Genomic DNA, 20,666 nt, shown 5'->3' on the forward strand with positions numbered 1-20,666 from the left:
TTTGTGTGATATTTCTTTGCTTTTTCTTCATTTAATCCCCTTGTATCCTCATATTCAAGGGGAATCTCTTCTAATTAGCAAATAGTTCAGTTATGTGGCTTACAAAATTCAGTTTGATGATTTATTCCTTTTAGTTGGAACATTTATTGTGTAAACATTCCATAAAGTGACATTATATTTAGGTTTAAATTTACCATTTTACTTTATATTTTCTTTTTTTTTTTTTTTTTTTTTTAAACGTTTTTTATTTATTTTTGGGACAGAGAGAGACAGAGCATGAACGGGGGAGGGGCAGAGAGAGAGGGAGACACAGAATCGGAAACAGGCTCCAGGCTCCGAGCCATCAGCCCAGAGCCCGACGCGGGGCTCGAACTCACGGACCGCGAGATTGTGACCTGGCTGAAGTCGGACGCTTAACCGACTGCGCCACCCAGGCGCCCCTACTTTATATTTTCTATCTCCTACCTTCTTACTTACTTTTGAATTAATTATATTAAGCATTTTATCCTTCCACTAGCTTGTTAGTGATACATTATTTTATTTTGTTATCCACAAAATCTTATAAATGCTTAATGTATATTAATATATTTATCACTTCTTGGAATATACAAGAACCTTATACTAGATTAATATAGTTTTTCCCTTCCAACATTTAATGCTGTTATTATGTTTTAGTTTATAAGATTAATATTTTAAGTTATTCTTGTTTGTCATCAGTCTCCATTTAGATTTACCAAGTTTTGCTTTCCAACATTTGACACCTAGCATCATTTTCCTTCTGTTAAAAACTCTCCTTAATATTTTTTTTGCTATGGTTGCAGATAACACAATCACTTTTTTTTTAGAATCAAAATGCCTTTATTTTAAAAGATATTTTTCACTACTATAGAATTGTATTTGGCATTTATTTGTCTTTATCACCAAAAATATAATTCTATGTTTTCTAACTTCTGTTGAGAGGTCAGTTGTTAATTTTATGATTACTCCTTTGAAAATAATGTATCTTTTCCCTGTGGCTACTTTAAAAATTTTGGTTTTGGTTTTGGTAGTTTCATTATGGCATGCCTATGTATTGTTTTAGTTAATTTTTTGTTTTTGTGTTTATTCTGTTTAGGGTTTGCAGCAATTCTTGAATCTTGGCATGATGGTTTTTGTTGGTGTTTTAGTCACCTTTGGCTATTATAACGAAATACTATAATCTGGGTGGCTTAAATATCAGACATTTATTTCTCACAGTTCTGGAGGCTAGGAAGCTCAATATCAAGGTGCAGGCTGCTTTGATTCTTGATAAGAGCCATCTTTCTGACAGCAACCTTCTCCTGTTTCCTCACATGATGGGGGAGAGAGAGCTCTGATTTCTTCTTCTTCTTATAAAGGCATTAATCCTATTATAGGGCCCCACCCTCATCACCACTTCTAAATCCCTTTACCTCCCAAAGGCCCCCAATACTGTCATATTGGGAATTAGGGATTCAACTTATGAATATAAGAGAGACAGAAGCATTCTGCCCATAGCAATAGGTTTTGGAAAATCATGGCCTCAGGTATTGTCTCTGCTCCATACGTATATTCTCTCCTTCTAGGACTCCAATTACCCATATGATAAACCTTTTCACCATGTTTTACATATCTCTTATGATTATCCCTATTTTGTATTTCAATACTTTTTCCTTTCTCTACTTCAGCCTGCACATTTAAACCTAATTTGAATTTACTAATATTATCTTGTTTTGTCTAATTTGAAAGTATACCAATCTACTGTGTTCTTAATTATTTTGCTATATTTATTTTTCAGCCTTAGAGTTTAAGTTTGATTCTTTTGTATAGTTTCTGGTTCTCTGTTTAAATTCTCTGTCTTGTCCACCTAACTTATTGAACATATTGAACAACGTATTGAAATACATATCTTATGACTGTGATATCTGGATCTCCTGTGAGTCTATTTCCATTAAGTGTGTCTATCTCTCCCTCTCTCTTTATTCTTCTCCCACTCTCTCTGCATCTGTTTCTGTCTTTCTGTATCCATCTCTGTCTATCTCTGTCTTTGTCTCTTCAAGTGGTATTGCCTCTTGGTATTGTAGTAATTTTTGTATGGATGTCTTATATTTTTTATGAAAAATCATGGCTATAATTTGAGGCTCTGTAATGTTATTATGCATCGAAAACAGTGTACTTTGCTTTTTCCAGGCACGAAGGATAGAAGCAGATTGCTTTAATCCAATCATGGATTGAGTTGGTTTAAAGCTGGGAAGCCATGAACTATCTAGTAGATAGGAATAAGGGGAAGAAATGGTACTACTGAGGCCCTAGGAGAACACTCTAATGAGAACTCCACCCAAGGGGAACTATACAGGGATAAAGTCTTGTCTGACCAGTAACACATAGAGAAACACATAGAGAAAACCAGTAACACATAGAGAAACACATAGAGAAAACACAACCAAACTCTTCTGGCAGTACCTCACTTTTGGGAGAAATGGCATCAAAACAGTGCTGACTTTTCCAATCAATAAATATTATGTATACCTCCACTTACTTTATTTTATTTTTTTGTATTAGTCTGCTTTAGCTGCCATAAAGAAAATACCATAGACAGTGTGGTTTAAACAACAGAAATTTCTTACAGTTCTGGAGACTGAGAAGTCTAAAGTTAAAATGCCAGCAACCTTGGTCTGCTGTTAGGTGGACAAGACAGAATTTAAACAAAGAACCAGAAACTATATAAAAGAATCAAATTGAAATAATAAGGCTAAAAAATAAAAGAGAGGAGAGCTCTCTTTTTTTTCTGGCTGTGTCCAAATCTGGCCTTTTCTCTGTGCTTGTAAAGGCTGGGCAGAGAGGGGGCTAGGTGGCGACAGTGCTCCCTTCTCTCTTAGCAGCACACTAATCCTAATCCTGTCAGGTCAGGGCCCTACTCTTTTGACCTCATTTAATCTTAATTATCTCCTTGTAGGCCCTATTTCCAAATATAGTCACATTTGTGGTTAGTTTTTCAGCATAAGAACTTTGAAGGGAATGCAGTCCAGTCCATAGCAATCGTCATAAATTTTTTTAAGGAATGTTGTATAAATTTTAATGCAGATATTTTGCACATATTTTGTTAAATCTACCCTTAGGTATCAGTTTTATATGTTTTTATAAATGGCATTTAAAAAATAACTCTCAAGTTTTTGCTGCTAGTATATGGAAATAAAATTGATATTTGTATATCGACTTTATATTCTGCTATTGACTTTAGCATCCTATAACATGCTAAGCTTGCTTATTAGTTCCAGTAGTGTTTTGTAGATTCTTTGGGAGTTCCTATATATACTATCATGGCTTCTGAAAATAAGGATAGAGTTACTTTTTCCTTTTCAAAACTTATGTTTTGTTTCTTGTTATTGCCTTATTATATTTGTTTTGACCTCTACAACAATGGTTAATAGTGGTATTGAGAGCAGACATCCTTGCCTTGTTCCTGATCTTAGGTAGAAAGCTTTGTGCTTTCATCAAGTGTACTGTTAGTGGTAGGTTTTCTGTAGATTTTCTAATTATTTTTGGAAAGATTTTTGCTTCTATGTTTCTAAGATATTTGTTTTTTTTTTAATTGAGGTATAATTGACACAATAACTCTAGTTACCATTATCTTTGCATATTTGGCAAGAAAATTTTTTTCTTGGGATGAGAACTTTTGAGATTTACTCTCTTAGCAACTTTCAAATATGTGATACATTATTATTAACTCTAGTAACTGTGCTGTACAGTATATCCCCATAAATTGTTTTATAACTGAAAGTTTATACCTTTTGACCCCCTTCAGTGCATATGTCTTTACAAGTTAATGTTTTCCTTTTCTCAAATAAGTACCCAGAAGCGGAATTGCTGGATCATATGGTAGTTTTACTAATTTTTTGAGGAATCTCTATATTGTTTTCATAGTAACCATACCAACAGTACACAAAGTGTTCCTTTTACTCCACATCCTTTCCAACACTTGCTGTTTCTTGTCTTTTTTATAATACCCATTCTAACAGGTGTAAGGTAATATCTCATTGTGGTTTGATTTACATTTACCTGGTGGTTAGTAATGTTTAACATATGTTTCATGTGTCTATTGGCATATGTATATCTTCTTTGGAAAAATGTCTATTCAGATCTTCTGCCCATTTTTAAAAAAAAATATTTATTTATTTATTTGCTGTTGAGTGGTATAAGTTATTTATATATGTTGGATATTAAACCCTTATCAGATACATGATTTGCAAATATTTTCTTCTATTCAGTAGGTTGCCTTGTTGTGCTGTTGATGATTGCATTTGCTGTGCAGAAGGTTTTTAGTTTGATGTAATACCACTTATTTATTTTTGTTTCTGTTTCCTTTGCTTTTGGTGTCAGATCAAAAAACTGATGCCAAGACTGATGTCAAAGAGCTTATGACCTATACTTTTTTTCTAGGATTTTTATGGTTCCAAATCTTATGTTAAAATCTTTAACATAAGGTAAGCATAACATAACATAACATAACATAACATAACATAACATAACATACAGCTTATGTTAAAATCTTTAATAATTTCAAGTTGATTTTGTATATCTTGCAAGGTAGAGATCCAGTTTCATTCTTTTGCATATGTCACCCAATTTCCCCAACACCATTTATTGAAGAGATTTTTCTTTCCCCACTGTATATTCATGGCCCATTTGTCATAAATTAAGTGATCATATAAATACGGGTTTATTTCTGGGCTCTCTATTCTGTTCCATTGATCTATGTGTCTGTTTTTATACCAATGCCATACTGTTTTGATTATTATAGCTTTGAAATATAATTTTAAATCAGGAAGCCTGATACCTCCAGTTTGTTCTTCTTTCTGAAGATTGTTTTGGTTGATTGGGGGGTCTTTTGTGTTTCCATACAAACTTTAGTATTGTTTGTTCTATTTCTGTGAAAAATGCCAGTGGAATTTTGATAGGGATTGCATTGAATCTGTAGATTGTTTTGGATAGTATGGACATTTTAACAATGTCAGTTCTTCTAATCCATGAGCACAGAATATCTTTCAACTTGTGTCTTCTTTAATTTCTTCTATTAATGTCTTATAGTTTTCAGTGTACATGTCTTTCACTTCCTTGGTTAAATTTATTCCTGGATATTTTATTCTTTTTGATGCAATTGTATATGGGATTATTTTCTTTATTTTTCTTTCTGATAGTTCATTATTACTGAATAGAAACACTATTTTTGTATGTTGATTTTTTAAGTCTTGCAACTTTTCTGAATTCATTTATCAGTTCTAACAATTTTTTGGTGGAGCCTTTAAGGTTTTCTAAATATAACATCATGCCATCTGCAAATTTGCCATTTGAAATTTGGATGCCTTTAATCCTTTTTCTTGCCTAATTGCTTTGGCTAGGAGTTCCAATAATGCATTAAGTTAAAGTGGGGATAGTGGGCATCCTTGCCTTGTTCCTGATCTTGGAGGAAGTTTTTGAGTTTTTTTCCACTAAGTACGATGTTAGCTGTGGGCTTGTCATATATGGCCTTCACTATATTGAGGTAAGCTCCCTCTATATCAACTTTGTTGATAATTTTTATCATAAATGGATGTTGAATTTTGTCAGAGGCTTTTTCTGCACTTATTGGGATATTGTATTATTTTTATTTTTAATTTCACTAATGTGATATATCACATTGACTGGTTTGTGGATATTGAACCATTCTTGCATGCCTGGAATAAGTCCCACTTGGTCATGGTGTATGATCCTTTTAGTGTATTGTTCAATTTGGTTTATTAATATTCTGTTGAAGATTTTCACATCTATGTCCATCAGGTATATTAGTCTGTGATTTTACTTTTTTGTGGTGTACTTGTCTAGTTTTGGCATCAGAGTAATGCTGGCCTTGTAAAATGAGTATAAAAGTGTTCCTTTCTTTTCTGTTTGGAAAAGTTTGAAAAGGATTGCTATTAATTCTTCGAATGGTGTAATTCACTAGTGAATCCATATAGTCCTGCACTTTTGTCTGTTGGGAAGTTTTTGATTATTGATTCAATCTTACCAGTAATCCATTTGTTCAGATTTTCTATTTTTTCATGATTCAGTCTTGGAAAGTTGCATTTTTATAAGAATTTATTCACTTATTTTATGTTGTACAACTTGTTAACATATAATTTTTCATAAGAGGAATGTTGGATTTTTATTGTAATTTCTAATAGCAGGGTTTCCTGTATCAGGAGTTTAGTATTAGGACTAAGTTGACCTTATAAAATTGGTTTAGAAGTGGGAGTGAGTTATTTTCCTTTTTTAATTAAAAAAATGCTTTTGTAAGATTGATATAATTTACTCTTCAAATATGTTAAAAATAATTTTCTAGTGAAGATAGTTGGTTCTGGCATTTTAATGTAAGTTGTCTTTTAATTATGAATTCAACTTCTATACTAGTTACAGGAATATTCAGGTTTTCTATTTCTTTTTGTGTCCATTTTGCTAATTTGACATTCTTATGGAATTTATTTGATCCATGTTAATTAATTTATTGGCATAAAATTGTTAATAATATTCCAGTGTTTATCTTTTTAATTAATCCCGGGTCCTTAATGATGCCCTCCCTTTTGGTAGTTTTATTCTCTATGGTTTTTCTTGATCAGTCAAGGGGATGTTCATCAATTTTATTAATCCCTTGCAAGAGCCATATGTTTTTATTTTACTGATTTTCTTTAGGTTATTGATTTTCAAATTTTATACTTTATTGGTTTCCACTTTCATCTTTATTATTTTCTTCTTTACCCTATATTTATTTGTGTTAATTAATTAATTCATTTTTATTCTTAAGGTAGAAACTTAGATCATTGATTTTATAATTGTTTCTTTTGCAATAGAGTATTTAATGCTAAGTTTTCTCTCTAAGACATGTTTTCGGTGCATCTTACAAGTTTTGATAGGTTATATTTTTAGTATTATTCAGATCCATACTTATTTTAATGTCTCTTGTGATATTTTTGGCCTTGTCACATTTAGATATGTGTCGCTTTATTTCCAAAATTATGCTATTTCCAGAATTTTGAGTTATTGTCTAACTTTATTAAGTTTTTAAATGCTAACTTTTTAAAAGTTTTATTTATTTATTTTGAGAGAGAGAAAGAGAGTGCCACTGGGGGAGGGTAGGAAAGAGGGGGAGATAGAGAATCCCCAGTGTGGGGCTCAGTCTCATGAACCATGGATCATGACCTGAGCCAAAATCAAAAGGTGGACACTTAACTGATTGAGCCACCCAACTGCCTTGTAATTTTATTAAATACTGATCAGAGAATATATGCTGTGTGATAACAGTTCTCTAAATGTATTGAGATTTTTTTTTTTAATGGGCTGCCTGTGATCTATCCTGGTGGTTATTCCATTTGACTTGAAAAGAAAATGTATTTGAATTATTTCTTCAGCTTAATGGTCCCAATAGCTATTCACTGTCAGGCATTCTAGAGTCTTACCTTAAACAAGAGCAGTTTAGAATCTGGATAAAGATTCAAAAATCTATCTATACTTATTTCTGGGCTACTACTGTGGTACTACCCAAAACTTACAAGCCAGAATAAAATGTTTTTAAACCATAAAGGCTATACATGTGTTTTTTAAATCTTTTTTGTTTATTTCAAATTTTTATTTAAATTCTAGTTAGTTAACATATAGTGTAATATTAGTTTCATGAGTAGAATTTAGTGATTCATTACTTACACATAACACCCAGTGCTTACCACAACAAGTGTCCTCCTTCATATGTATCACCCACTTAGCCCATCCCCCACCCACCTCTCCACCAGCAACCCTCAGTTCTCTATAGTCAAGAGTCTCTTATGGTTTTTAAGTATGTTGGCTTATTCACTATTGTAGACCATGTAGTTTTAGAACAATTCAACATAAAAACATTTGTTATGCTCTTTCTGTAATAATTCACTTCAGGGTTAGATATAAATACACTGTAGGTATTATACAGTAATGATCTTTATCAGTCTAAATTCTGTAGTTGTGTAGTATATTATAGTGTTTGGTATCCCAGCATAACAGAATAAGAACAAATAACACTTTGTGTTTTCATTATTTTTTAATGTTTATTTATTTATTTTGAGAGAGAGAGACAGAGACAGAGAGAGGGAGAGAGAATCCCAAGCAGGCTCCGCACTGTGAGTGCAAGGACGCCTGACATGGGCATGAACCCACAAGCCATGGGATTATGACCTGAGCCAAAGTCAGATGCTTCACTGACTGAGCCACCCAGGGGTCCCTATTTCATTATTTAAATTAGGAGTTTATGCCATTAAAAGTAGAAAAATAAGATATCAAGTTTTAGGAATACTATGTTGAACACACAATAATCTTATTAGTTTTCTTCATAATGTATAACTCTGGGAGATAAGATACATATGAAAATTTTACCTTATCAATAAATACGTGTGAAAAATGAAGATGTTATAAAATGTATAAATCCATTTGGATATGGGGTGAACCTTTAAATGAGGTCCTATAGCTATAAACATCTGGAACAAATTCTAGGAACTGCACAATGTTCAGAAAACTGGAGAATGGAGTGTAGAAAACTGGAGAATGGAATGCTGCTGATGAGGTTGAAAACATAAGAAAGAACCATAGTATGCTAAACGAGAGTTATGATGATATCTTGAATACAGGGAGTGATTTTGTCAAATTTAAATTTTGGAAGATGTGAAAAGGTATGGAGGATTTATTGCAGGGCCAATAAAAGGAAGAAGAAAATCTATTAGGCTATCAGTTATAGAAATCTTGATAGAAAGAGATCATGACCTCAGATTAGTCAGTACAGTGGGAATAGGTAAGAGGAAGCAAATTTGAGTCATCATATTCAGGAATCAGAGTTATTATTGGAAGAAGCATTAGGGAGAGGGTAGGTTAGGATCACTCACGTTAATTGCTTGATTTGCTGTGTGGGTGGTCATACAGTATAGTAATCACCAATTTAATTTATTAAGCAAATACTAATTTATTGTATAAACTTTCTGAAAAATATTTTTCAGAAAGGGTTGTGATTAAAAAAATAGAAGTCCTGTTTCCATCTCACATGGAATCTATTGGAATAAGAAATGCAGAAGAGCAGAAATGGAGCTCTGTGTGACCTTAACATTTAGTAAGAGTGAAGAAGGAAGATTTTTAGCAAGGAATACAAGAAGAGGTGATGCAAGTAGGATGTAGATGAGAACAGAAAATTATCATTAATATCCAGAAACCAAATAAAGAAGGTAGTCTTAAATTACATACACTCTATAGGAAAAAGATGAGAAAGTGTCTATATGTGAAATTAGCACCATGGAAGAAATCACTAATGTCTGTGAAAGATAATTAAATACAGCTTTAGAGACTGGAGTCAGATTATTGAGAAATAAAAAGGATGTAACAAAGTGGAGAGAGTATTAATTTAGGTTACATTAACAGGTAGCTTGATTTTAAAGATTTTTAGAGAAAAATCAGTGGCTAGAGAGAGAACAGATCAAAGACAAAAAAGTTTTGATTATTTTAAATTCTTTAATAGTTATATGCCAAGAGGAAAGGAGAAATAGAGAAGGCAAGGTTGAAGACACAGGAAAATGAAGGGGTCAGTGATGGAGTGAAATCCTCACTGGGCAAGAGGGGTGGTATCCAGAGTGCGGGTGTGAGCATTTACTTTCCATGAATAGGGGAACATCTTATATTATCATGTCAGTCAGGAAATATAAAGTAAGGATTGGTGTGTGTTTGGATGCTACTAAAACACAAAGATTCTTGGGCTGAATTAAAAAAAATAGTTAAGGCTTTTGCTATATATAAAAAGAAATGCATATCCAACAAAATTACACAAATAGATAACCTAAAGGGATAGGGAAATGTATCTGCTAAAGAGGAACCAAAAGAGAATAAAAATACCAGTATTAGAATTCAGTTCACAAAAATTCCACAATGGATTCCCTACATTTTATGCTCAACTTAACACAGCAATCAGAGGGACCTTATTATAAAACCTGAGATATATCAGTTCACTTCTCTGCTCATGTATTTTATAAAACTTCCAAAAGGAAAAAAATAAACTAATGAAATAGCAACAGCAATAACAAAAGACTGGGAGAAATGCACGCGCACTCTGAAACAAGTACCAAAGAGAACTCTCTCATCGTCGCCTGCTTAGTAATCAATTATTTTCTACTGTCTCATCTACTATTGTCAAAAAAGTTGAAATATCACCTTAATAATTTTGTCCCCAGTTTCTGCTAGCATGAGTACCTTCACTGAATAGAGAAAGTAAGGAAAATGAGTAAAAATATTCAGAAAATGAATAGACAAAGTAAGGAAAATGAGTAAAAATATTCAGAAAATGAATAGACAAAGTAAGGAAAATGAGTAAAAATATTCAGAAAAAATATTCAGAAAATTCATAATAAAGCTGAGTATCTCCTGTTTTCTTTTTCATGTTTTTCAAAATGTTAGTATAACTATTTTTGAATGCTGTATTAAATACGATTCAGTATTTCACATTTTATCTTTGTAAAAAGTCTTCATGCTTATATTTATTCTTCATGTTACAGAGAGAAAGAGAGAGAGAAAAATTGAGCAGGGGAGAGGCAGAAAGACAGGGAGACAGAGAATCCTAAGCAGGCTCTGTGCCATCAGTGCAGAGCCGAATGTGGGACCAGAAATCATGGACTCTGAGATCATGACCTGAGCTGAAACCAAGAGTCAGAGGCTTAACTGACTGAGCCACCCAGGTGCCCCAGATTTTTATAAACAAGACAATTGTGTTAACATAGGAATTCTGTACCTCACTGTCATCACTAATCACCTTAGTAATATCATTGAGAGTAAATAAATCTAAGGCACATTTCTTCTGCTCTGTATGTCTGGATCTGTAACATTTCATGTATAAAGTATTTCTTACATCCGAATATGATTTTTCTGCCATAAAATGGTCTATTGTATTTCTTAAGGATTCTCTAGATGGAATTTAAAATGCTATTAGTGCAAGAGTTCTGAATAAAATTTTCCAAGGGTGTCTGGTTGGCTCAGTCGGTTAAGCATCCGACTTCGGCTCAAGTCATGATCCCCCAGTTCATGAGTTTGAGCCCTGCATGGGGCTCTGTGCTGACAGCTCAGAACCTGGGAGCCTGTTTGGATTCTGTGTATGTGTCTCTCTCTCATTATGCCCCTCCTCCACTCGTGCTCTCTTTCTCAAAAATGAACACTTAGGAAAATTTTAAAAATAAAAAATTTTTCCCATGTTCTTCATAATTCTGATGATGTATGGCATGGAGTTTCAGAAGCCATATTCTATCACAATAATCTTTCATTTAAGTTTGTGTTTGGTTGCTTAACATCTGTAAATTGTTAAGATAAGGTATTACACAGACTTTAGATTAGTTTGGAACACATCCCAGGGTACCTAATCAGGGTATAATCCTGCATGGTACAGTCTTTAAATTTAAAAACGTGTGTGTGTGTGTGTGTGTGTGTGTGTGTGTGTGTGTGTGTGTTTTAAATAAATTGGGTTTGTTTTTTTTTTTTTTTTGGTAGAAATATTTGTATCTTGTCCTTAAAAAACAAAACAAAACAAAACAAGAAAGGCTCCCCATCCCACTTTTGGATTATTATCCCATTTTTTTGTATTATCTATAGTTGAAGGCAAACATAATACTTGATGCTAAATTCAAAAAGAGACTTTGTAAACATACATAACTGTGTTGCTTCTTAGCAACGGTTTGGCTCATTTTTAAACATACCGAAATGTTTGACATGAACTGCGTTGAAAGGTACAATAACAAATGTTCCACTGTGTTGTCATCTATTTTCTTTACAACTTGTATAAACAGTTTCTTTTTTATTAGTGAGCTTTGTGGCAAGAGTAATTTATATAATGGTAGAGATTGGGAGATAGTATTTTAATAAAAAAATATTTTGTTTTTTTATAGTTAGTTTTGCTTTCAGATTGGAGGATAGATTGACCACACTTACAATTAATTTTGAAATACAAATTTTAAAACGTGTACACAAGGAAATAAAACATAGGAAAAATTTGGACTTAAATGCTATTTTTCCTCTTAAAAATAGACAAAATTAATGAAATATCCAGACTTAAGTGAATAAGTAGTATTTTGAAAATATTAAAGTAGTTGCTTCTACTTACTAGCTGTAACCTTTTGAATCAATATGAAATGAAATTAAATGACTTTTAATATTTAATATTAATAATAATAATTTGGCAACAACCATAATTTGTCTGCTTTTATTACTCCTGTGGCAATTCTGCACATATTCAAGATTTGGAACCTGTCCAAATCTAGCGATTACTTTTAATTGGCCCATTTTTATAACACTTAAAAATATGAAACAATCAAAATAAGATTATTTTCTAGAAAATATTCAGATGTACAAAGAAGTGAAGAGTCTCCTTTACCCTTCTTTTTACCCATATTTAATGCTTCTTTCTGCCTCTTTTTTTTTTTAACTTAACTTCATTTTGGAATTTTTATTTTAATTATATGTTTTATTGTGTTTTCTGTATGGTTTTAAAGGAAATTTATGTTTATCCTAAATATACTTTAATATTTTTTTAAAAACTTACTTTTGATGATGAATAATACTTGCTTACAGTGTAGTAAATACAAATTTATTGTCTACTTAAGTGATACAAAATAGTCTGAGATTCTTACCAATCTCTTTGAACTGCATAATTTCAGACCTTCTCATTACTATTTTGTCAGCTGAAGAGGCAATTCATGAGGAAGTGCATCACCTGTCCCCCTCCAGGGTCTGGATAGAGGAGAATCAGTGTCACTGTGCATGGAGTCCTGGCCTTGGGGTATTGCCCCTTATAATGTTATCCTTGATAAGACTGTGTTCAACTGATCAGAACTTCTGAGGGACCTTATCATGACATAAAGATATTGTGATACACTGTGCACAATATAGTATTATTTGGGAAGCATTGTAAATTACAGATATGTTCCATATTTCCTTTATTTTGTTAAAGGCCTATGAAATGCACTATGTATCTTGTTTAACATCTTAGCATATGGGAATTCAACTAACTGCTTTTGTGAATCTAGTTTCATTTCATGACCTGCGGAACGGTAGAGGAATGAATTAAACTTTGTCAATCTTAAGCTTTTTAGAGTAAACATCTCTAAGTCTTAGTTTTTCCTATATTATTAATTCATTTGAGTTTTCTTTCTTGGAAAGCAGCAGTTCTTAACAGTTCATCTATACTCTCTTCCTTGTTAAAAATATATAACTTCTCTCCCTTTTTTTCTTGTTCTCACTTTAGCTTGTATTTTATCTTATTTTATAACTACAGTTGTTTTTCTCCTATTCATTCAAATGTTTTCAGTGGTACATTTTCTTTTTGCCAACTAAATAAGGCCTTGTCTTTTACTATCTTAATAGTTAACTGTTAGTTAACTGTTAACAGTTACCTGTTAATAGGTGACTGTTAACAGTTAACTGTTTCTCAATTACTGTATCTGGAGTTTATTCACCCTTATGTGATATTTTTGAGTAATTGTTGACTGAATCAGTATTTGTGAAAACAAGGGCCTGAAGTTTGGTGAACAGTCTTTCCTGTGGGTGCTGTTTCTCGTACGAAGGAAAACTGAAGTGTGTTCAGAAGAAAGCAACTGAGGCAGGGAGGTGGAATTATACCACAAAGCAGAGGTACTGGTGATATTTGAAAAGAAGGCTCATGGGGCCATAGGCACCTATCTTGGCTCTGTGTCTACTATGTTTTGCTGCTATTGTTATTCATTACTTCTGTTACTATCGTTGTCCTCGTTGTTACATTCAATTTTAAGTGTCACCAAGAGGAGAGCTGATATGTAGATTTATTTTAGGTGGTAATACATCTTATAATTTATCAGTGGATATGTTGCTAAATGACTGTTCCAAAATAGCTCCTCTAGTGGAAACTATATCGGAGTAGTCACAAATGAATAAACCTAGCCCCAAATTTACTGCTTTAGTAAATATGTGTGTGGAAACTTTTATAGCATAATATCAACCTGAGGTTAGTTTATTACTAATAAACTAGAGAAGATATACAGCTTGACCTTTCCTTTTGTGCCTACCTTTTATTGTTTGTTCCTTATGAATATCTTTTAATATTGGCTTTAATAATGCATAAAGTTTGAGAAGACCTATTTTCTAACTCCTTCAAGACATTGAGGTTCATGTACATAAATATTAATTCTATAGCTCCTTGCATTTTTCTAATCAATCAACTACCCTGCTTAGAACATTTTTACTAACAGATATTTTAAATGAAATTTCAGAGTCAGTCATATAAAACGTGAGGGATACATGGTAAAAGGAAAGTCAGAATCACGTGGTTAAGAACACCAAGAAAAAAACCCTACTCTGGAAACCTAGAGGTGCTTTGGTTTCAGGTGGGTGCCACTCTAGGCATTCATGTACTTAACTTGTGCAAGGATCATTTTCACAAGAAATTTGCAAGGATAAATATAAAGATTACAACCATTCTTTTCCTTAAAAGATATTTTAATGTGATAAACATACATCATTTCCAAATGGCATAGAAAATTTATATTGTTCTCTCTTCTTCAAATAGGTTATGTGGGTATGCAATTTATGTCGAAAGCAACAAGAAATCTTAACCAAATCTGGGGCATGGTTCTTTGGAAGTGGCCCTCAGCAGCCAAGTCAGGATGGAACCCTAAGTGATACAGCTACAGGTGCTGGTTCTGAGGTACCGAGAGAAAAGAAAGCACGGCTCCAAGAAAGATCACGGTCTCAGACACCCCTGAGCACAGCAGCTGCCTCCTCCCAGGACACAGCGCCTCCCAGCGCACAGCCAGACAGGAGCAAAGGGGCGGAGTCCTCACAGCAAGCCCTTGGGCCCGAACAGAAGCAGGTTTCATCGAGGTCTAGAAGTGAACCTCCAAGAGAGAGGTAATAAATAGTTCATTAACCCTGTAACCAAAAGACAAGATTTTATATTGAGAGCAAACCTATTTTCAGGAATTTAACTGCTATTAAGAGGAATATTTGGAGGTAGTACTTCTCAGGCCCCACTTGGAAGGCAACAACAGCCCTGAGGTGCTTTGTTTACCTCTAGAATGTGTCGTTCCTTAGGAGACCTTTATTGAAAAGCTTTTCTTTCCTAACATGCACGGATGTAAACAAGTCACTAACTTCCAACCTTGAATTCAGAAAAGTTCTTAGATCATTTATTTACTTATAAAACTAGCACTTTAATTTGAAAGTGTGCTCTGAGAGACTATGACCTGACACAGTGGAGGATGCACAGGTATATTAGCAAAGTCTTCTTGGAGGACATTTCTTTTACGCTGAGCTCTGACAAGTGACTAGGAATTAACCAGGTAAAGAATGGAATGAGTACTCCAGGTATATGCACAGGCATGTGGCCTGAAGAAACAAGTTCTCATGAGAGAACCTAAAGGATGCCCACTGCCAGGAATGTGAGTAGCAGAAGGGGAGGGCATGGTAGAGTGGGGGAGAGGTGGCTGGTTAGGTATCAGGGACCAAGTCATACTGGGCCTATTGGGAAAGTTACATTTTACCCTAGGAATAATGGAAAGCTACTGAGGGTTTTAAGCATGGGCTAACATGATCAGATAAATTACTTTAATTGATTCATTCCTTCATTCAAACAATGCATTTAAGATGAGACAGGATGCTACACACTGGGAGACCATGTTAACAAGGAGGACATAGCCCTGTTCATCATGAGATTGGTAGTTTGGAGCATCTCACATTCATTGAATGTAGTTATTAATCAATCCAGTAGCCATGTGTATACTATAAGCAAACACTGTGCTAGGAACCAGAGTATAAAGATGATTAGGACATGGTCCCTTTTCTGACAGATCCCAGGGGAATTACCACAGACTATCCTAGAGGAGACAGACACCTGAGCAATTAACTGTAGCAGAAAGCTTATTTGATCAAAGCTAGAAGATACATTGGGATCTAGAAGATACATAGTACTTTGGGAGTCACAGGAAAGAGAAGGTGCCTTCTGAATTAAGCCTTCCAGGATACCCAGGAGTTGTAGGGTAGGCAGACAGGAAGGAGAGGACATTTCAGAAAGAGAGAATGGATGCACCTGAGCTATACAGAGAGAACATGCAAAGGACACTAGAGATACTTCAGTGAAGGTATAACGGATAGCTTTTGGTGACAAACTATTGTGGGTTAAGAAGAGACAAAAATATTGGAGATGCAATTTGGGATTGGTCAGAAAATGATACCTGTAAATAAGAGAATTTGGAGCTCTAAAGTTTCTAAAAGGAAAATATGAATCCTGTTTTTGACATATGGTAAAAAAAACAACCAAAAAACAACAAACAAAAAACTACAAAGAATTCAAGAATAAGAACTGAGAACCAACTTTTTGTTTTAAACTTTTAAATTAAATTTGAAGATTTATAGAGACAAATGCTACTGCTGATTATATAAATTACTTGTGATGATGTGACTACATAAGAAAATAGTGAGGATGTTGAGGGTATGGAAGGAAAAGAAGAGATGGGTGGCAACTTCAGGGAGATAAGTGAGACCAAAAGAATGGCAGGCAGTCTGTTTAAAATTACTGAAGAATTCTTCATCAGGACTTAGTGGAAATGGAATAATTAGAGGTGGAGGTGGGGAAACGCATACTCGGGGAAGCAAAAATCAGACAGACTGCAGAACATCTTTCGTTTGTATGACACTTCATATAAAGCACTCTCCATAAAGCACTTTCACAGATGGCCTCTCCTTTAATGCTCATGTGAACTTTGCAAGGTAAGCAGTATTTATCAGCTTTTCAAGGAAAAATTTATTCAATATAAACTTCTAACGAGATCAGCGATGCCTTAATGAGCTACTAAATATCTGTAGTACAATCATCACACTTGTATGAAAACTGTATTTGATAATTAATACATGTTCCTATTAGACTCCTTACGTTGTAAACCTGCAGTGGCACCCTTGCAATTCCTCCCTCTTACAACAATCTCTTTCGCTTCAAAAGAACAATGTGCACTAAACGTCTTCAGCAGAATTTGCCATGCTATCTTGCTTACCTATGTCATTTGAAACCCTTTACTCTTTCTACTACTACTACTACTACTACTATTACTACTACTACTACTACTACTACTACTACTACTACTACTACTACTAGCCCCTCCTCAAACTGACCCCACAGCATATCGTAGTAACTACTACTTTGGTGACCCACAATAGAAATTGCCCTTTTTCTCATATTGTTTTTTTTATTTTTTTATTTTTATGCATGATGTCGGCTTTTGGACTTGAAATAAAAAAATGTTTCCTCTGGAAAGCCTTCTATGGGCCTCAGGGTTTCAAAAAAAAGAAGGCTTAGGTTGTTCCCACTTTAATTGCATGGTATATTGTATAGTGTCAGGGTGCTTAGACAAGGCCCTTACTTTTGATAAATTCTGGTATAGTTGCTGGAACTTTCCCAAATTAGGTGCACTCCAGTGTACAAGAAAGGACTGAAAGGGCAAATGAATGATATAGCTACAAGATTCAAAGGTCGCCAAACTCCTTTCCTTTCCTTTCCTTTTATCTTTGCAGTACCTTAAATGGGATGGAGAGAAGAGTAGAAACAAAACCATTTTTGTTTTTATTTTGGTGTTTTGTTTTTTTGTTTTTTGTTTTTTGGACTGTGTTCTAAAATGAGGGAGATGGAAAGGAAGAGGGGAAGAGAAGGAGGAAAACTGAATAATAATTTGAAACATTTCAATATTTCTATTGCCCAAGGAAGGTAAAATGAAGGCTAAAGTTCGGTCATTTTCTTTCCTAACCATCTCCCTTAAGTGTTTGGGTGCACATAAGCTTGTTAAAATTACCTTTTTCTACTATTAAAGAAGTGCTACCAGATTTGATTTTTGAAATGGGCATACTTGTATTTACATTTCTTTAAAAGCTTCTATTATAAAAGATTGCAGATAATGTATTGTCTAGATGTATATCAAGTATATATATTTAGAATTGAACTGATATGTGTATTCTTTTGCTACTATATTTTACATATTTTGGTTTTCATCTAAAACATTTTTAAGTCTTTCATTCACAAGCAGAAGTTAGCATAAAACGTGCTCATTTATTAATTTATTGGTGGTTTTAATTAATCTAGTTAATTTATAGGGAATTTTAAATGTGAAAACAACTTTTAAAGTTCCTTAGGCTGCTGTAATATAAAGGAGCTTTAGTTAGAAAGCTAATCAGACACACAGGTTTAATGTAGTTCTTTATCAAATCGTTTAATTAGACATCGGATTATAACGAATAATCTGGTCTTCATTTTTAGCTTTACTTTTAGCTTTACACATTGCTTTTCTTCTTGACGTTCCTTTGTGTATCACAGGAAGAAGACTCCAGGGCTCTCTGAGCAGAATGGCAAAGGAGCCCAGAAGAGCGAGCGGAAACGCGTGCCCAAGTCCTCAGTGCAGCCGGGAGAGGGGGCCGTGGAAGAACGCGAGCGGAAAGAAAGGCGGGAAAGTCGACGGCTTGAGAAAGGACGGTCACAGGACTACCCAGATGTGCTGGAAAAACGTGAGGATCGCAAAGCGGTGGACGATGAGAAGCAAAGGAAAGAGGAGGAGTACCAGACCCGGTACCGCAGCGATCCGAACCTGGCGCGGTACCCGGTGAAACCACCGCCGGAGGAGCAGCAGATGCGCATGCACGCCCGGGTGTCTCGCGCGAGGCACGAGCGGCGCCACAGCGACGTGGCGCTCCCGCGCACTGAGGCCGGAGCTGCGCCGCCCGACGCCAAGGCCAGCAAGCGCGCACCGGCCCCCCCCAGGGCTTCGCCGCCGGAGTCGCCGCGGGCCTACTCTGCCGAGAGGACTGGGGAAGTCAGGACGCCGGGCGCCAAGCAGCTGGCGAACCACAGCCCGCCGGCACCCAGGCATGGGCCAGTCCCCGCAGAAGTCCTGGAGCCCAAAGCCCAGGAGCCCCTCAGGAAACAGAGCCGCCTGGACCCCAGCTCGGCCGTCCTCATCAGGAAGTCCAAGCGCGAGAAGGTGGAGACTATGCTGCGGAACGACTCTTTGAGTTCTGATCAGTCGGAGTCCGTGCGGCCTTCCCCGCCGAAGCCACACCGGTCCAAGAGAGGCGGCAAGAAGCGGCAGATGTCCGTGAGCAGCTCCGAGGAGGAGGGCGTATCCACGCCGGAGTACACCAGCTGCGAGGACGTGGAGCTGGAGAGCGAGAGCGTCAGCGAGAAAGGTAAGGGCTGGCCGCGTCGACCACGAGCACGGAAGTGTTTGGGGCTCAGAGGCGCGCGTGTGCAGGGGTAAAAAGTTTCAAGTGCCTTGAAACCTGCATGGTAATGCCTGGAGTTAACACTGCTGTATGGTATGTTAGAAAGTTGCTGAGACTAGATTCCAAACTCATCAGGAGGGAAAAACAAAAATTCTAGCTAGATGAGTAGATAGATGCTAACTATACTTATTTTGGTAAACGTTTGGCATTTTGTATGTGAAATCATGTGGTGTACCTTAAACTTAATACAGAGTTGTATGTCAGTTATAGCTCCGTATTTCCATAGAAGTGGAGGGGAAAGTGCGACTTGGAGTGCTCACAGACATAGCTTCACAGGGAATAGAATAGAAGGTTTTAGCTTGCTCGCTTCCTTTCTTTTTGGTAGGATTTTGAAACATAATCACACGCTTCAAATTTGGGTTACAAGAGTTCTTAATGACTTGTGTTCTTGTCATTCTGGGAAATTCAGTGTGCAGTCTTGTGTTTTTAATTTATTATTTCTGGGTGATTTGTCTGGGGGGAAAGCTTCTAGAAAACCATAACTATTCCTGATAAAGGGGAATGTACCTCTTTATTTATTTACTTATTTATTTTTATTTATTTACTTAACATTTATTTATTTTTGAGAGACAGAGTCAGCGTGAGCAGGGGAGGGGCAGAGAGAGAGGGAGACACAGAATCTGAAGCAGGCTCCAGGCTCTGAGCTGTCAGCACAGAGCCCGACGCGGGGCTCGAACCCACCAACTGTGAGATCATAACCTGAGCCAAAATTGGATGCTTAACTGACTGGGCCACCCAGGTGCCCCAAATGTACCTCTATTTTTTTAATGCTTATTTATTTTGAGAGAGAGGCAGAGAGAGAGCACGAGATCCAGAATCCCAAGTAGGCTCTGTGTTGTCAACATAGAGCCTGATGCAAGGCTCGAACTCACCAACTGGTGACATCATGACCTGAGCCAAAATCAAGAGTCGGTTGCTTAATTGACTGAACCACCCAGAAGCCCCTACAAAATATTTTACAGTGTTGTGTGATACGCTGACTTTTTTTTTTCTGTCTTGTCCTGCACTGTGTACTATACCATAGTCACGTGTAGCTATTTAAATTAATTACAATTAAATAAACTTAAAAATTCAGTTCCCCAGTCGCACTAAGCCACAGTTCAAGTGCTCAGGAGCAATCATCATAGAAAGTTCCTTTGGATAACATAATGCTGGTCTAGAAAACATTTCATTTTAATGTTGAAATTATGTATTTGTTTTGAAGATTCACATCATTCTGCTGCTGTTCACTCAGATTTAAATTGGCTACAGTCCTAAATTTGATGGTGGTGATAATCATCCTTGTAGTGCTTCTTAGTTATATTTTGAGGTGACTATTTTTACAG

At 35.5% G+C, this 20,666-nt stretch overlaps 1 protein-coding gene across 22 annotated transcripts in view; it reads left to right on the forward strand.

Annotated features, from left to right (window-relative positions):
- The window catches only part of RIMS1 (regulating synaptic membrane exocytosis 1), a 493,840-nt gene that overhangs the window by 249,610 nt on the left and 223,564 nt on the right, over positions 1 to 20,666 (forward strand). For all 22 annotated transcript variants that reach the window (XM_058734401.1, XM_058734405.1, XM_058734406.1 and 19 more), the window contains 2 exons: positions 14,591 to 14,931; positions 18,380 to 19,245. In XM_058734401.1, coding sequence (XP_058590384.1) covers positions 14,591 to 14,931; positions 18,380 to 19,245 — 1,207 coding nt within the window. The remainder of the gene's footprint in view (positions 1 to 14,590; positions 14,932 to 18,379; positions 19,246 to 20,666) is intronic.

This window comes from Neofelis nebulosa, chromosome 6 (assembly GCF_028018385.1).
Source record: "Neofelis nebulosa isolate mNeoNeb1 chromosome 6, mNeoNeb1.pri, whole genome shotgun sequence".
Taxonomy (NCBI): Eukaryota; Metazoa; Chordata; class Mammalia; order Carnivora; family Felidae; genus Neofelis; species Neofelis nebulosa.